General features: G+C 35.4%; 1 protein-coding gene across 1 annotated transcript in view; it reads left to right on the forward strand.

Moving 5' to 3' along the window:
- Positions 1 to 511: 511 nt before the first annotated feature.
- The window catches only part of cfap58 (cilia and flagella associated protein 58), a 103,418-nt gene continuing 84,612 nt past the window's right edge, over positions 512 to 19,317 (forward strand). Inside the window, exons 1-7 of the mRNA XM_089132048.1 lie at positions 512 to 655; positions 3,672 to 3,923; positions 4,196 to 4,344; positions 6,673 to 6,832; positions 8,268 to 8,462; positions 8,737 to 8,874; positions 11,195 to 11,354. Of these exons, the coding sequence (XP_088988174.1) occupies positions 647 to 655; positions 3,672 to 3,923; positions 4,196 to 4,344; positions 6,673 to 6,832; positions 8,268 to 8,462; positions 8,737 to 8,874; positions 11,195 to 11,354 (1,063 nt within the window). The 5' untranslated portion in view covers positions 512 to 646. The remainder of the gene's footprint in view (positions 656 to 3,671; positions 3,924 to 4,195; positions 4,345 to 6,672; positions 6,833 to 8,267; positions 8,463 to 8,736; positions 8,875 to 11,194; positions 11,355 to 19,317) is intronic.

Raw genomic sequence — 19,317 nt, forward strand, 5'->3', positions numbered from 1 at the left:
AAAGTGCAGCTAGACAACATGTAAAAGCAACTCAGATTTAACACACCATATCCTCATGTCTGTATCAGTAATTGTTGATGCTTTATCTGTCAAATGACATCATGTTAGCTCATAAAAGTTTGATGGTTAATAATAACCATATAATTTACCAGAATTTTTTTTTAAGTGTCCAGCTTTACCATACAGCACATCCTCCTTACATAACGATGATTCTGACCGTTTAAAAACACTAATTTTCACTCCTCCTCATTATCAGACTTTAGCACTGTGTAAAGCTGCCACCTAGTGTAAAGAACAACACATAAACAAAGCAGGATTCATCCACTAAAAGCTTTGATGGACATTACAAGATTTATTTTTTATTGTTCATTTCAGGTGTCTTATCGCTGTAAAATATTTTGCAGTGCTGAGAGCGCCATGTCCCGTTGCAATCTTTTTGTGAGGTAGCCTACAGTAGTTGAACCGAGAAGTGCTCATGCTGTGGGTCACGGTTGTCAGGCAACAAGGACGCGTCTCCCCGGTGAACAAAAAACAGTGTCGTGCGTGTTGTTGAAGCAAAACAACCCAAGTTTATGTGCTACAGTTATTATTAAATACAAAACAACAACATTTTGAGGGTTTTATAGAGGACTGACAATCGACCGCAATGGAGGAGGTATGTTAAACTGAAACTTTTGCCTTACTGTGGGTGAAATAGCAAATATACTATACTAACGTTCGATCTTTATTAGCATCTCAAACACTGAATTAGTTGTGGGCCCAGTGAAATATCTTTCATAGTTAATCCAAGTTACACTAACGTTATATCCTGAGGCATGTCCGTGTTTCGAATTGTTATAATGAAGTGAATATTAGGCCACAGTCTTTGCTAACATTAGATAAAATAGCTGTAATTTACGCTAAATAATATATTATTATTTGATTCAAGATAAATATAGCCTAACGTTACGTTACATACAAAAAAGTGTAGGCTACTTTGTCAATTTTATGAAACTTATATGAGCCCTTTCGAGGTTGATAATACCTTTTTAAGTCACAATGTCAACATCGTTTAAACATTAGCAATTAACATTTATGCTTAGTGAACATAGATAAAATGTGACACGTAAAGGAGTAGCCTAAGTTAGTTAACTTAAAAAAAAAAAAAAAAAACTTTTGCTAATTTATACCCCCATGTCATCCAAGATGTCTATGTCTTTCTTTCTTCAGTCCAAAAGAAATTAAGGTTTTTCATGAAAACATTCCAGGATTTTCTCCATATAATGGACTTCAATGGGAACCAAATGGTTCAAGGTCCAAATGAGAGTTTCAGTGCAGCTTCAAAGGGCTTTAAACGACACCAGACGATGAATAAGGGTCTTATCTAGTGAAACGATCGGTCATTTAAAAAATAAATAAAAAAGTTTAAGTTTTAAGCACACATGTTTGCCTTGCTCTGTTCTGTGATGAGCGTTCGTGACTCTCCTTTTTGAACTCGTTCATCAAAATGATCAAATCTTTTTTCGAGTCATGACTCGAAGGGTCCTAGATAAGACCCTTATTCATTGTCTGTGTCGTTTAAAGCCCTTTGATGCTGCACTGAAACTCTCATTTGGACCTTGAACCGTTTGGTTCCCATTGAAGTCCATTATATGGAGAAAATCCTGGAATGTTTTCATCAAAAACCTTAATTTCTTTTTGACTGAAGAAAGAAAGACATGGAGATCTTGGACATCCAAAAAATAATATGTTGGCTTTAATTAATTTTAATTTGTCAACAGGTTCCACATAACTGGATTACGTTAAACAAACATAATTTGTTTGTGTAACTTCAACATAATGGAATTATGTAATTTTAAATTACCCAATTTAAGTAGTCTCAACGTGCATTTTTAAAGGCTTCCTGACATGATTCAAAGGCATTTTATTATATTCATTCATCCATTTATATTTCATTTGATTCAGTGACATTTAATTAAATTGATAGACTTTAGCTAGCTAATTGCTAGCAGAAGCACACATTAGCATCTTGAATGCTAAGATTTACATGCTCCTTCATTCAAAGCAATTGAAAATAAACGAAATCAGTCGACAGACAAACAAAATGCTCCACTCTTCTCCACAATGTAATTTAAATGATTTAATAATTCCAATGTAATTTAACATTAAACACTATTACACACTATCAAGTCATCCCCTTTTCTAAATTTCTAAAAAAAAAAACCCCATAAAATCACACTTAATTTTAACATTTATTCTCTCTTAATTCAACCATATGCAAAGCATGCTGGAAACTAAAAGCACTGCCCAGTTTCAGTTGAGGCAACACAAATCAATCATGTAATCCAACACAAACGGATTAAGTAAACTTAAGTTGTTCTTAGATTTAAGCAGATTGAACACAATAAAATTAAGTTCGGGCAAAATGGCAGTCGGCTCGCATACTGCCACCCTCTGGATGTACAGATTTTTTTTACTTAACATGAATGGTTTGTGTTTAGACAACACATTAGGATTTTGTACTGTTAAGTTGAGACAAAATTACATAGAGCTTAATAGAAAAAAAAAAAACATTTAAAGTCCAAAAATATAATTATTATATATTATGTAAAGTGCATTTTTTTGAGTGAAGAAAGAAAGACATGGACATCTTGGATGACATGGGGTGAGTAAATGATCAGCAAAAGTTTTCTTAAAAGTGAACTACTCCTTTAAACAGATAGGAGTTAGTTCTTCCCCACAAAAAGACAATTAATTATGACTTATAAGTCATTTAATGATACTTGCCCTTCTGTTATTGAACACAATTAGGTATTTTGAAGAATGTTGGTAACCAGACTGTTGATGGTAGCCATTGACTTCCATAGCAGGAAAAAAATACTAAGGAAGTTAATGGCTACAGTCAACTGTTTCATTACCAACATTCATCCAAATGATCTTTTTTTGTGTTCTGTAGAAGAAAGAAACAGGTTTAGAATAACTCGAGGGTGAGTAAATAATGACGTAAGTTTTGTTTTTGGGAGAACTATCCCTTTGAGATCTGAATCAATTTTAAATGCTATTTAAAAGAACACAAATGGCAAATTATCAGAAAATGTCCCACTTTATACTCTTTATCCTTTTAATAACATAAGTGTAAAACTATTTAATTTTTTTACAGCATGAATTGCAAATTAACCACTAATTATGAGTCTTGGACAGTTAACAGTTCCAGTAGCAGTTCTTTTTTCACCAATTATTTATTTTTCTGCTGCAAACTGCCTCAAGCTTTTTCATCCCATAAATCTTTTGTAAACCTTTGAAGTGCAAGATCTAAAATGATCAGTTGAGAAAAAAATATGTGTATTTTTTAAATATGAGATATAAAAAATATATCTCGACCAAAATTGGTGTATTTAGATGGATTAGAGAAAGCTCCAGTATATGATTTTTTCTTTGTGTGTGTGATGGTTTCTCCATGAAGCCTGTGAACACTCTGAACAATCTGTTTTAAAAGCAGCACCTGTTGCCAGCTCTTTGTTCTTTGTGTTTGATCATTTTAGTTTAACATCAGCAGTGCTAGAGTAGACTTGCAAACTGTTACAAAACTGTAAGGCACAGACTCATTTCAACTTATTCACAGTACACTGTCTGCATAAGTGATCAAATAGCATCTTATGATGTCACACTTATGCTTTCGAATACATTTTCAGACCGAGGACAGCACGTTCGAAACCATGGAAATAGACACCCAGGAGGTTTTAAAGGAGTTCTCAGGAGATGGAAGGTTTCGTGTGGAATATGAGAAGGTCGCCAATGCTCTGCAGAAGTCCCACAAGAACGAAAAGAGACTGATGGCCAAATGCATGGAGCTGAACGCAGAGTTGATGTCCACCTCTGTCAAACTATCCACAGCCATGAAACTATCTGATGAAGACCAAACCACAATCAGCACCCTTAAAATGGTACATTAGCCAGAACACTCTAAAATGGATGTTGTGTTCATTGTCTTCAAACTTTAACAAGATGACCCCTGAATGATTTCCTCATAACATCCCAGCAAATAAATTTAGGTTCTGGGAACGTTAGTTCTTGGTTCCCAGAACGTTCCTTGAACTTTCCCTTAAGGTTAAGGGAACGTTCCCGGAACATTCTCCTTACGTTATAAAAATGGAACCTAAATGGAACCTCTCTTGCCACATCCAAATGACCATCTGTGTATTTTACCGTTGATTAGGAAATTGACAAGGCCTGGAAAATGGTTGAAGCTTCACACAAAAAGGAGTTGCAGGCAAAAGAATCAATCCTGAAACTAAAGGAGGAAATAACCAATCTCCAAAATCTTGTTGGAAAAGGAGCTGGAGTCTTTGAGGGCCAAGAATACAGGTAAACAATATTATACTACTGTACATTCAGTCTGTTCTTAGTTTTCATTTTGTTTCTGGTAGAATGGAGGACGTTACAGTGAGTATCATGCACGCAGATAGCATTTTTGTATGTCTGACGCAATTCTTCTACTAATAATTAAACATAGCTCCGGTTCTGGCAGGTCACGTTAGTCAAGCTCGTATTAGCTGAGACCACGTTTACACAAAGCCGGGTATTTAGCGAAACAAATATTTTCCCCCTCACCGTTTTCAAAAATAACATACATAGAATAGAATGAGCGCCGTCATAACTATGCCAAACCTATTGGCGGCAGTGTAGGGAGAAGGATAAAGCCATGCAAGCCAATCAGAATCCTCAGAATCGACAAGAGAGAACCTAAAACGCCGTTTCTCCCAGTTTACACGACAACATATAACCGGCGTTTTCAGAAATCCCCACCTTGGCTGGAGTTTTTAGAAATAATCGTTTTCTGTGATAAAAATGGGGTTTTCATGTAAACGAGAGGCCAAACCGCAGGGAAATATCTATGTTTTCCCTTCGTGTAAACGGGGCCTGACTCTCAGCTGATATACGACGCCTATCACTGTATAAGGGCCGGTTCACATATCGCATCTTTTGCGGGCTCAAGTTCGTTATTTCAAATGTAGGCGCACGGTATGCACGCTCATAATGGTCGCGGAACTTTTCAGAATACCGCAAGCGCACCATACGCACACAATAGGTCATGTGACAAGAACCAACTGAAGCGCAACCGCCCTGGCGCTTTGGAAAATGGAGAATGCGGCGCGCCCAGCGTTTTCTACGCGTTTTTAGGTGCTATATGTGAACCGGCCCTAAGGCTACACTGTAAAAAATAAACTGTAAATTTTACGGTAAAAAAACGGCAGCTGTGGTTGGCAGAACTTTACTGTTAAAAATACGGTAGGAACGTTAACGGTTTTACAGACTTAACTTAAAATTTACAGTAATAAAATGTATTTTATTTTCTGAAAAAATGTTGATTTACCAACTTATTGACGTATTGATATCTGTTTTAGACCATTGTAGTATACTGACAACCATCAATCATCACAGCAGTAATGAGAGTTACATGAGCAATCACAGCTTATCGCAAGTGATTACTTATTTAAGTAATACATAGACAAAGGATCTGCACAGTGTCATTCACGCAAACATTAAACACCATCATGGTAACACACATGAATTAAAAAAAAAATGCAATAAACATTAATTTAACAACATTAAATGTACCATAAAACCCTAATGTACATAACTGATTAGAAAAAAAAACAATAAAACTATGAGGAACCATAGTTATTTTAACAAAAATACATAAAATGTGAAGTGTCACACAGGGAATTATGGGAATGTCAATTTACGTTTTTTCACTGTAAATTATACAATGATTTGTTCTTTTTCACTTTCAAAACTGTAAATTTAACGGTATTTTACTGTAAAATTATATCACAGTTATTTACCGTATATAGTACGGAAACTTTCTGTTAACCAATTAACAGTTTTGCGTTGTAGCATTTTTAAGGTATTTTACCGTTAAAATCACGGTTATTTGTTTACACGTAAACATTCTGAAGAAAAAAAAAACGCAAAGGTGGGAAATTCGCGTGATATGGTGACACAAAAGTGTGTGAAATTCGATGTATAATGAACTCCAGGTGGCTAGGTGGCAATGTGATACACTACCACACAACAACATCAAGTCCGCGCAACTGTGTACGCGGGAACGCTACGGTGGAGCGTTTTTAAGATTTCCACTCTGGCGGGTGGTTTCAGTTTTTTTGCATTTTTAAGCCCCAAAAGCGCCGTCACCGTGTAAACGAAAGGCACATCCGATCAAATATTTTTACGTTCTCACCCGCGAGCGTTTTCGTGTAAACAGGGCCTAAGATCCTTCACTATTATCAGCAGCTATCGCATTTCTCAGGAGCGAATTACCCTCCTCCATCCCTAGCTCCTCCTCTCGTCCAGTCAGGATTTGGTATTGTCCTTTGAATCAGAATAAATTCTCGAGTTATGTTGTACGTTAAAATCTTATTAATTAATGAAATCGGCATACATTCATGTTTATTGTGTCCTGTTTACCCTAAGTGCTCACTTTGGCTACATGGATGCGAAGGGAGTTCTTGGCCTAGCTATCCTAGCTATATGCTAATTGTCAATCGTATTTGACGATAGACATTTTTTATGTGCTTGTGCCTGTATATTCTGTGTGATGGCGTTCAGAGAAACTACAACCTTGTTGAGGTGTTCTGGTGGGGATGGAGAAGAGCGATGCTTGTTCATAAACCTTGTTTTGAATGTGTCTAGCATGGGCGATCTGTTAAAGAACATAGAGGAGCTGACCAATGAGAGAGACAAGCTGTTGTCCGAGGTGGTGACACTCCGGGAGAACCTCACTAAAGCCACTGATGCTGCTCAGCAGGAGATAGAGGCGGAGAAAAACAAAGCCATGGACATGATTGCTCAGGTCTTACATAAAAAGCTTTGTATATGACGCCACTGGGTGTTTTGATAATATTATGTGAGTGTGCAGAGTAACTATACTGGCATTCTTTGAATTATTTAAAAAATCACACAGATGCATAGAAAAACAGTTATTCAAAGATATAATTGGCTCTTTTCATCATTGGCATCAGTATCGTCAGTGCTTTACTGCTGTTATTCTCATTTTAAGTCCACGAGAATATTTTAGGTATAAATGAAAGCATTTTGTCTCCAATGTCTCGCTTTGTCAGCAAATCAATATTTGAAAAATGGTGCCTGGTGATTGTTACTCTTCAAAATTTTACGGATTTATTACAGTTCTAGTCTTGAGTCGTCATATGTTTTGTGAAATGGAACATAAACCATGTGAATGTGGCACTTAAACTTGTAAAATTGGACGTATTTGATTCTTCTGTCACCTCCCTGGTAAAATAAACTAGCTTAAATTGTTTACAGACTATAACACAGTAAGAAAATCAATAAGTGGCCTGACAAAGCATTTTAAACTCTGAATATATTCAATTCAGAAGTGGGTACAAAAAGTTAAAGAGTGGAAGGAACGAAAGTAGTAGTAATTTGCAACACGCTTTACTGTAACCACTGGTTGCTGTTGCTAATGATATATATGTGTGTCAGACAAACATTGATAGACAGACTGACAAAGAGATAGCCAGACAGACTGACTAATAGATAGATAATACTAATAGATGGATAGGATGGGCAGATAGATAAATGAACAGGCGGACAGATGCATCGATAGACAGACACATAGATAGATAGACAGACAGATAGACGGACGGACGGACGGACAGATAGATAGATAGATAGATAGATAGATAGATAGATAGATAGATAGATAGATAGATAGACAGACAGACAGACAGACAGACAGACAGACAGACAGACAGACAGACAGACAGACAGACAGACAGACAGACAGACAGACAGACAGACAGACAGACAGGGATAGATAGATAGACAGACAGATAGATAGACAGACAGACAGACAGACAGACAGACAGACAGACAGACAGGTAGACGGATAGATAGATAGATAGATAGATAGATAGATAGATAGATAGATAGATAGATGGATGGTTTGATAGATAGATAGATAGATAGACAGACAGACAGACAGACAGACAGACAGACAGACAGACAGACAGACAGACAGACAGACAGACAGACAGGGATAGATAGATAGACAGACAGATAGATAGACAGACAGACAGACAGACAGACAGACAGACAGACAGACAGGTAGACGGATAGATAGATAGATAGATAGATAGATAGATAGATAGATAGATAGATAGATAGATAGATAGATAGATAGATAGATAGATAGATAGATAGATAGATAGATAGATAGATAGATAGATAGGTAGTCTCTAACCAAAACTATCCGTCTTTCACAGCTCCAGCAGGACATCCAGGTGCGCCAGAATGAGCTTCAACGAGAGACGAGGAGGAAGGAGAAGTTGGAAAAGGAAGTGAAGCAGCTTCAAACTGACCTGGAGTCCAAACAATCAGAGATTAAATCACTCACTCAGCAGAGCCAGCATCTGCAAGATGATCAGCAGAAACTGGAACAACAGCTCCAGGAAAGCAAAGTAAGAGACTCTGATCTAGTGGCATGAAGCATCATGAACGAGTCAGTGGTAGGACAATCTTAGTATAACACTAAAAGAAAAAAAATCTGTTATAAAAAACTTAAACTTTTATCTCTGTAAAAAAGAAAGACAATTTTATGACAATATTTCCAGTTCATTTCCATTTGAGAACTGGGAAGGTTTATCAGATTTAGCTAATATCTGACAAAATATATTATTCCACAGAACATGTAGAACTTGTGACTATGACCAAGTAATTTGTTTTTGCTGACAGATTATAAATGAGAAAACCAGTAAAGAAATGGAACAACTCCAACATCGCAACACTAAATTGCAGCAGGATAATGAACAAAACTCCATCAGCCTAGAGCAACTGTCCCTACAGATCCAACAGCAAGCATCAGACCTGAAGGTACCCATACACACACTAAATGAGATACTACGGACTTTGGTTGTTCTAATAAAAGTTCTTCTGTGATCTTTTGACAGTTCGATAATCTCTATTCAGTTTTTTCGCAAAATATGTTGTTTTCATGCCTTTGGCAGAACCTTGTCATGCTTTCCATCCTCAGAAAAATCTTTCTTCCTCCCCATATTGCATGAGAACTGTGACTTCCTTAATAATGCGGAACAACCTCTTTAAGTAGGTTTCAGCAAACTATTTAACGAACCTGTCTCAGATTGAGACCATTTATCTAAAAAGATATGGGGAATAAAACAAACACTTTCTTTAAAAAACTCAAATCTGAATGTTTATTGTACAGAAATACCGAAATGTCACTTAATGCATAATAATCTGGAACACAGTGTAAATTTGGCATTTTACATTTGCGGACACCACAGATGTGGTACTTCACGGTCCATGAAAAAAAGAACAAATCTCTGCTCTACATTGATGCATAGAGTACTTGCGCACACACACACACCTACAGATTTATTGAGCTGCCCCCTTTAAGTCTGATAAAATTGTCTCGGTCTTATATAATTAGAGCTCTAGAGGACGAAGGTTTCCATTCCTCTTCCTCTCCCGTCAGACTATTGATGGATCTTTCCTGCTCTAAACTTCCGTCAGGCTTCCAGCGGGGGTTAATATAGCGAATGTTACATTTAATGAAATGTCCTTTATTCTCTTTGTTCTGTAGTGACTTGAATGCACCGCTCTGCAGCAGGATATGCTGAAGCTATATTAGGAATTCTGTTTTAATACATGTCTTTCGTCGTGTGGTATTGTAGACCAATTAAGTATAACAAAGAACAAAAAGTCTGACTGAACATGTGAGGCTTTCTTTCTGTCTTTATTTTCTGCAGCATTCTAGAAAGAGACAAAGTCAACCTGTGCAACGATTCCACAAAATAAGATTTCCCTATTCTATTTTACTGCACCTTTTTCGTAGTGTCGGCACTCCCAGCTCGCCCTGTGAGTCAGTGTAAATGAGTAATGATTGCAAGCCTTATGGTCGCCACAAGGGGGCACAGATTCAGCACTGTGGATCACTCTTGCTCCAAAAATGTGTGTCCTGCTTATTCTCCAGCAATTAGCATTTTGTTGATCTGTTTATTGGCATTTATATTAGTCAGTTAATCATGTAATTAAATTCACTGTGATGATATAATCAAATTAGTTCCCACAGATGCATACGTTTTCAATTATACATTAACGTTCAAAAATGTTCGTTTTTTTAAGGGTTTAATGTTTTTTTTTTTATGCAGAGAAGATGCATTAATTTGATCAAATGTGACATTGATACAAAAAATATTCAAATAAAAAATACAAATAAAACTTTCTATTCAGCAAAGCATCCAGAAAATCAGAGTTTCCACCAAAATATTAAACAGTACAACTGTTTTCGACATTGATAATAATAAGAAATGTTTTTTTGCGCAACACATAGCTATTATCAATATATTAGCAATATTAGAATGATTTCTAAAGGATCATGTGACACTGATGACTGGAGTAATGATGCTGAAAATTCAGCTTTGACATCACAGGAATCAATTACATTTACAATTTACTCAAATAGAAAACGGTTATTTTAAAATGTTATAATGTTTCATAACATTACTGTATTTTTGGTCAAATAAATGCAGCCTTGGTGAACATATAGAAGACTACCTTTAAAAATCTTACTGCCCCCAAACTTTTAAATAGTAGTACTGAAAAAAGTTCCTTATGAGTTTTTATACATTTTACAGTTTAAGGGTACTATCCCACACTGTAAAAAATATTGATGGTTTAACTTAAAAAAGTAAGTAACCTGGTTGTCTTAAAATTTTAAGTTCATTGAAATGGAAAAAGTGAGTTAATACAATGAAGGAGAATGATTTAATCATCAGAAACTCAAAATTAAATGTTATCTGACCTAAATAAATTATTTAAGTTGATTTGATAAAAGAAAAAAATGTTGTGATTACTACACTGTAAAAAAATATTGTTGGTTTAACTTAAAAAAGTAAGTAACCTGGGTTGCTTAAAATTTTAAGTTGATTGAACTGGAAAAATGAAGGAGATTAATTTAACCATCAGAAACTCAATATAATAAGTTATCTCAACTATAAATTATTATAAAGTTGATTTGACAAAAGAAAATATGTTGTGATAACAAACCTTGAAAATATTTTTTTTTTACAGCAGTGACAGGCTGTTGCTGCTTTTGACTATGATGGTTATTTTGGGCTTCACATGTATATACACATAGATACACTAATGGTTCATTTCTTGTGTGGTTTAGATAAAAGAGGAGATAGCAACCCAGCTGAAACAGGAGATCTCGAAGCTTACAAAATTGAGAGAGGGGGTGCAGAGGAGACTCCAGCTGACGCAGGAGCAGAAAGTGGAGGTGGAGAACCAAAGGGAAACACTCAAGAATCAGATCATTGGACTAAAGAGAGGCAAGAATACACAAACTCACACACACAAACAATATTTTTTTTTACTGTTTTGCTATACTTGTGAGGACATTCCAGAAGCGTAATGGTTTGGTAAAACTTTATTTCGATAGTCCACTTTAGACATTCTACTAACTATAAGTAACTTTTCAACTACATGTAAACTAACTGTCATTAGAGTATTAGTAGACTTAAAGGGATACTCCACTTTTTTTTGGAAATAGGCTCATTTTACAACTCCCCCAGAGTTAAACGGTTGAGTTTCACCGTTTTCGAATCCATTTAGCCGAATTTCTGATATTTAGAAGAATATCAGTAACCAGACAGTTTCTGGTCTCATTGACTTCCATAGTAGGAAAAAAATACATACTATGGAAGTCAATGAGACCAGAAACTGTCTGGTTACTGATATTCTTCTAAATATCAGAAAATCGGCTGAATGGATTCGAAAACGGTGAAACTCAACCGTTTAACTCTGGGGGAGTTGTAAAATGAGCCTATTTCCAAAAAAAAAAGTGGAGTATCCCTTTAATATCTACTAACACTTTATTTTGTTGGTCCCCCAACTGACATTCAACTGACTATAAGTAACTTGGCGAATACAAGTAAACGTAGTCTCCTAACCCAAAGCCTAACACCTAACCATAACCTAACAGTCTACTGACAGTCTACTATAATCAGTGTTGGGAGTAACGCATTGCAAAAGTAATACATTACAGTAACATATTACTTTTTGCTGTAACGCAGTAGTGTAAGGCATTACTAATCAATTTTCAGTAATATTTTACTCGTTACATGTTCAGTGAGGCTTGTATTACAGTTGTATTACAGTGTATTGTCTGCTTTTACTTCTTAAAGGCAACAGACTATGTGAAAGTTTTAAAGCAGTCTTTTAGTGCCAGTTCAGAGCGGTCGCGTCTGTAACATTGTTTTTTCCTCATAAATGCGAACACGAAAACTAAAATAAAATGAATATTTTAAGTTCTATGGAGACTGCAGAGCCAACCCTTCCTCATCCGATTTGCGCAGTGTATTTAACAGAATTACAAAAAATATATTTTGCCTCCTATTTTTTTGTCACGCATGAATGTGTGTCTTTTCCCTAATATTAAAAATAAAACATAGACTGATATTAGTCTAATGTCTGGAGTCCTTTAAGGAAGTAGCCTATATACGTTTCAATACATGTATTTTCTGAGAATTTTTATTTCAAGTTTTGACTGCAAATGTCATCATGTCCATAATGCTGGACTTCCCCAATTTTAAATAATTTATCCTCAACTAGTTTTGTGGTGTAGGTCTACGTATTTTATAATGTTAACTTCAAATAATACTAATAGCCTAATTTAAAGATAAGGCAGCATTGGATCTGGACGGTAAGGAGAATAACGCTGGAGTTGGAAGAGGTGTGTCGCGATTCTGTAGGTTCGTGGATCTGAGTCATGTGGTGAATCGCGATTTCGGTTTCATATTGCATATCGTTATAGCCCCAAAGTTAAGTTCTACTTAGTTCATTTGGTGAAAGTAACTCAAAAGTAATACATGAGTAATGTAACGCATTACAATTCTGGGACAGTAATATTGTAAGGTAATGAATTACTTTTAAATAACAGTAACAAGTAATACCTAATGTATTACAGTTTGGAAGTAACTTGCACAACACTGACTATAATATAATGATACTCTAATGAGAGTTACTTGACATGTAGTTGAAAAGTTACTTATAATTAGTAGAACGTCTAAAGTGACTAAATAAAGTGTAACCAATGGTTTTATACTGTTCAAACTGTATATTTTATCCACGTACACTAACCCTACCTCTAAATCTACCCAACTTACGCACTTTTACATTTTTAATAATATACCGTTTAGTACGTTTTTAAAGCCATTTCAAATAAGAGGATTCTGGAAATGTCCTCATAAATCACGTTCACGTTGTAATACCAGTGTCCTCATAAATCACACACACAGGTTTTTCATGTTTTATGGGGAAATCTTTCCATAGACATATTGATTTTTACAATGTACTGTATATTTGATCCCCCTACACTAACCCTACCCCTAAACCTACACATCACGCAAAACTTTCTGCTATTTTTGATTTTCAAAATAGATCATTCTTTATGATTTATAAGCTTGTTTCATTCAGTCAAATTCTTTGCGATTCTTTATTCAGATCTTTTCAGCTGTATAAACACCGTACTTCTTTCTATACATTCTTCTGGGGTCTAATTTATTTAAAGGGGTCAAATCATGGACAGCAGAACTTGCTCTTATGAAATAAAAGAGTTATGAAACATACTCTTACTTTCAGAATTCATGACAACTAAGCTAAGAAAGAATTAATTACTAAGTATGCATAAATGTATACTGTAAATTGCTGATGCAAAGCGTGTCATTGTGTGTTTTGGCTTTTTAAATGATGTTTCATGGAGTATTAATCGAATTGCTTTCAAATTTGAGTTGAGTGTTAGCGATTTGTGTGTTGGATTCAAAATCTTTTTTTATTCTGCACATGATTCGATTGGCTCCCAAGACTTGTGTTAACTAGGCAAATATTACATGAATTAAAAGCAGAACACTGCCACTGACAAACCAATAACTTTCTCCCTAGGATACTAGGACTTCAATTTTCTTTCACCCTCACCGATTCTGTGAAGGAAAAGTTCACAAAAGTGAGACATTATACAGGCATTCCACAGGACCATAAATATAGCAGTTACGAGTTGCATGCGAATTTCAATTCACCATCTCGTCATATTAAAATTTGAAATAAAACGCATAGTTTCAAACTATATATCTGTTTCAGTCATTATGCTTGATGATCAGCGGGGCAAAGTAATGGTGATGCATGCAAACACATGAACAGAAATAACCTTCTGATGGTCATAAATATGGCATATGAATGGAAAAGTGAATGAAACAGATGTATACTGAACATGTTGCTATGGTTTTTTTTGCACCAATTAGGGCTGGTTCACACAGAATGTGTTTTTGTTGTTACAAAAGCGAGATCAATGGAACAAAAAAAGTGCAATGTCTAGAGACTCTTCAAATGACAAGAGACGTGAGCGCAATGGTAAGAGAGTTAGTTCACCCAAAAATGTAGTCATTAATTACTCACCTTCATGTCGTTCCAAACCCGTAAGACAATTATTCATCTTCAAAACACAAATGAAGATATTTTTGATGAAATTCGAGAGGTTCCTTAAACAGCAGCAAAATCATTGCAAATTTCAAGGCCCAGAAAGGTAACGTAGACTCACTGTATTCCGGACACTTGACCTTTTCTCGCAAATTCTATAAATAAACACTTTCAGGTCATGGCGCATATATATATATATATATATATATATATATATATATATATATATATATATATAGAAATCAACGTGAGTTGACTGTTCAGAAAATGACAAGGGGAAGGTTTTCCGGCAGGACAAAAGGACGAGGGGAGAATACCTCCATAGAAAACGGCTCTTAAAACACGATCACCCACCAGAAAATGACGAAAAAAAACATTCTTATGGTCTTATAAAATAATTATGAGTTACAATTTGCAAATATTTGTACTTTAAGGGATTAAAAAAATAAATAAATAATAAAAATTCTTAAATAAAACGTTAGAATATAATGCTCAAATGAACAATTGTCTATTAAAAGTGTGTATTGACGCTTATACAACAAAGTTATGAAGATTAATATGATTACTTTACCAACTTATAGTTGTTAAAATGTATGCGTTTTATATTAGAAATGACTCCTTCTTAACTGTCCGAAACACAGTAGAAATTCACCGCACACCGTGAGGTATACTGACAGAGAGGTTGAGAAATGGACTTGTAAAACTAGATTATGATTTTTTCAGGGAGAGAAACCTTGACTAACATTATCAAGATGACTTAAGGGAGGACTCCTCTTCTTCCAAAAACTCTCATCTTCCTTGCTTTGTTCTCTTTCTCTTTCTAAACACAGGTAATTAGTTTTGAAGGAAGATAGAGCTCAGAGTAATTACAGTCAAACAATGAATACATCTAATTTCATTTTAGTTTTTTTCCTCACCACTTCTCTGATTTTCATTTCCAATTGTACACTGTCCTGTCCGCCTTTGGTTCTTCCCTACTATTTGAATATTACAGGTTTTTGGAAAGAAAATTATACTTCTGTCAGTTTGTTTTTCTTTTTGTCTCAGCTTTTGTCTCTTTTACAGACCACTGACTCTTCACATTTATATTTATCTCTCTCTTTCTTTTCTGATTTGATTCAGTCCCCAAATTTCTCTCTTGTTGGTTCCCCATTGAGTGGATGGCGACCTAACATGTTGTTTACCAAGCACAGCCGTCTCATTATTTATAGTACTGCAGTCAGGCTTTTTGGAAAATATAAATAAATAAGTAAATAAAAAATGTGGCTAACTACATTAAAACTGTTTTAATGGGCAATTTATTTTTGAATATGTAACTACCTCTATTATTATTATTATTATTATTATTATTTTTTAAATCAGAACAGTTTTAATCTGACACATAAAACATTAACAATCCCAATTAGGGTGACAACCTTTAAGTTTGTGCAAAATAAAACTATTTTAAATAACTAGGTTGGAAAAATAAAGATGACCAGCAGCATGTTAGTGTCATAGTTATCATTGATATCTTAAAGGGATACTCCACTTTTTTTTTTTGGAAATAGGCTCATTTTACCACTCCCCCAGAGTTAAACAGTTGAGTTTTACCGTTTTTAAATCCATTCAGCCGATTTTCTGATATTTAGAAGAATATCAGTAACCAGACAGTTTCTGGTCTCATTGACTTCCATAGTATATATTTTTTTCCTACTATGGAAGTCAATGAGACCAGAAACTGAACTGGTCTGGTTACTGATATTCTTCTAAATATCAGAAAATCGGCTGAATGGATTTGAAAACAGTAAAACTCAACTGTTAAATTCTGGGGGAGTTGTAAAATGAGCCTATTTCCAAAAAAAAAGTGGAGTATCCTTTTAAGTCTTGAGTCTTTTACCAGTAAGTAATAAAGTAATTTCACCACAGTTTGCACCACAGAGTAAAAAAGGAAAGGAAACATGGGTGGCATTGGATTCCATGGTAATAAATTGACCTTAGTCTCTGTCTTATTCATGTTCAGAGCTCATACATCTGGAGGCGTTAAACGGTCTGTGTATTGGTGTTTGTAAGGGGTAATATAATGAAACAAAAAAGGGGAAATGAATGGAACAAAATGACATTAACTATTAAGTTTCAAAACCAGTGTTTACAGGATTATGGGGGATCAGGTTGTAAATCAGTGGGTTGCGACACACAAAACAAAATGGCATGTAAAAACGAAATGATGCAGATAATAAAATGCAACTTACCATATAATTGTGCATAGGGCAGCAAAATAGAAAGGTCTATTAACTATCAACTAACAGCGGGAAAAGGCTTACGATGTATTTTGTTGCGTACATCAAAGGGTAAATGAATGCCTTAATAAAATGTCTAATACAGCTACAATTTTTAGCCTAAATTTGTTACTGCACACTAACCATGTGGACTTTGCTTATGTTTTATACCATTTTTCAGTCTTAGGCCCCGTCCACACTACTGCGTTTTCGTTTAAAAACGGAGAATTAAAACGAAAACGATCTCCGTCCACACTAGCGTTTTACCTGCGTATTAGAATTTATCTCCGTCCACACTAAAACGACTGAAAAAACGTGGATCACGTGACCATTCACCAACACTGGGCATGCGCGCGCCGGTGTAAACAGTGGTTGGCGAATCAGGGAAAGATACGTCATGACTGATGACACCCAATCATAGAGTCGAGCGTGAGCCTCTGCGTCATCGTTTGTAAACTCCTCCGTTTTGTCTCGTCCGCACTAAAACGCCCTCCGGAGATTCAAAACGCAAAACGCAGCTGCAGCGTTTCTAAACTTCTCCGTTTTAGGTCTTCATTTTTCCCGTTTTAGTGTGGACGGGAGGTGCAAACGTAGCAAAAGGTCTCCGTTTTTAAACGAAAACGCAGTAGTGTGGACGGGGCCTTAGTTAATCTGTTGTCATGGTTGTTGATTTGATTGTATTAAGTCTGATCACTGGCTCTTAAGTTCATGCCTTTTAAGTTTGTGTTGTCCGGCCTAGTCTAGTCCACATTTCAATTTCAATGATTTATGGACATTGTTGTTGGGTGTGCAGGCTTGATGACCAGTGTAAAATTTGGGATGAGAAGTGAAACCATTTGATAACTACTGTGAAAGAAGTCCATGTGCTTATTTAAAAGATATCCAGCGTAATTTTTTTTTTTTTGTCTACTAAAAGCCCTCATTTTGAGGCAGGATTGTGTGTTAATATTCGAGACGAGTTCCTGCGTTGAATGACGTATGATCTGAAACTGTTCTTTAACAGATTGGACTCGAGTCTTTTGGTCTTTCATCTCTCGCTCCCCCACCCTCGACACCTGCTCACATCGTTCTTCTTCCAGACACTATATCACCTCTCACCAACACCAGCATCCATTGCCCTGATTATACTTATGGTCTGTCCATCCCAGCTGAGCATGTTGCGATAGATTTCTCAGGAGGCTCTATGAACTAAAGGATGTGTATCCGAATGGTTTCAGCTCCAAGTGTCTGATGAGGTAGATATAGAGGTAAAGATCTGGGTGACCTGAAGGCTGCAGTTTGAGCCCATCACCACTGAATACAGTATTTTGTTTGTGGCTGGACTGTTCCTGTGAAGTTTGTCACTTTAGATCAAAGCATTGGCTAAATGACGTGTATCTTACCTTCATACCACACGCTGCACTGCTCACAGAGACCCTAGGGCCAATGTAGATGGACACTACCATCAGTCACAGTTGTTGATCATCTGACCTGTAATCCAGAGAGCTTTGAGTAGGTTGTGAGTTGAACAATTGCAACACAAAAGACCTTCCTTGTACCATTCTTTGTACTTTTTAAAAAATAATTGTTGAGTAAGTGTATGCCTATAACATGAGTATGTGAATGTAAACATTCAATTAAACTTATTTGGCTGTTTTATATTGTTCTCTGGCCAAAAACACTGAAACTACTGTACACATTGAATCTACACAGCTGGTTTCGATTCAGCACAGTGCCAGAATTTTTGATCATCACTCTTAGAAAAAAAAAATTAAAAAAAATGGAACTTTATGGTTCTTGGCTCAATTTTAAAGAAAGCTTTATTTCGAAAGATTCTAAAAGGAAGAATGTATTAAATGATTGCATAATACTTTCATCTTTCACAGGTTTATTTTTTCTGGTGATAAGTATGTTTAAGAGCTGATTAATTCTTAAAGTTCAATTAAAGCAATTAAAACTAAATACATAGAATGATCCCATTAAAAAATCCCTCTTTTCTTCAAAGAGTGTTCAAAAGTTAACACAAAGTAATGTAAATGAAATAATTTAATAATATGTAATATTAACAATATCATGATGAAACAACAATGAAAAATGTATAAAAGCAATGCTATTTTTATAAATATAATATATATAATATAAATCATTTAAAAATACTAACTCATACATTATTTAAATACAGTAAATAATAGTTAAATTATTAACATAGCATAGTAATGCAACATTTTTTAATGTCTCCTGAATTTTGTTGGTTTCATGCCTTTGGCAGCTGATAATTCACTTAGCATTTAACATAGTCTTTTTATTTTTACCTTTTTTAAGGATGAGGACATTTCATGCAACCCATCGATGCGGTCATCCTCCTATTTTAATAAATACAGCAGAATTACTCATTTTTCTCCTGTGATCCTCTCAGAACATTTTTGAATGTATCTAACATGCTTTATTCTTTGAAATGGCAGATGAAATGAGCAAATGGAGGAGCATAAGTATGCATGGAAGTTTCGTGGAGCGACAACAACAAAATGTGCACTTAATTTATCTTAGTGTCCTTGATCCCATCTGGGCAGTTTGACAAATGATCAGA

This window comes from Pimephales promelas, chromosome 6 (assembly GCF_988280905.1).
Source record: "Pimephales promelas chromosome 6, fPimPro1.hap1.1, whole genome shotgun sequence".
Taxonomy (NCBI): Eukaryota; Metazoa; Chordata; class Actinopteri; order Cypriniformes; family Leuciscidae; genus Pimephales; species Pimephales promelas.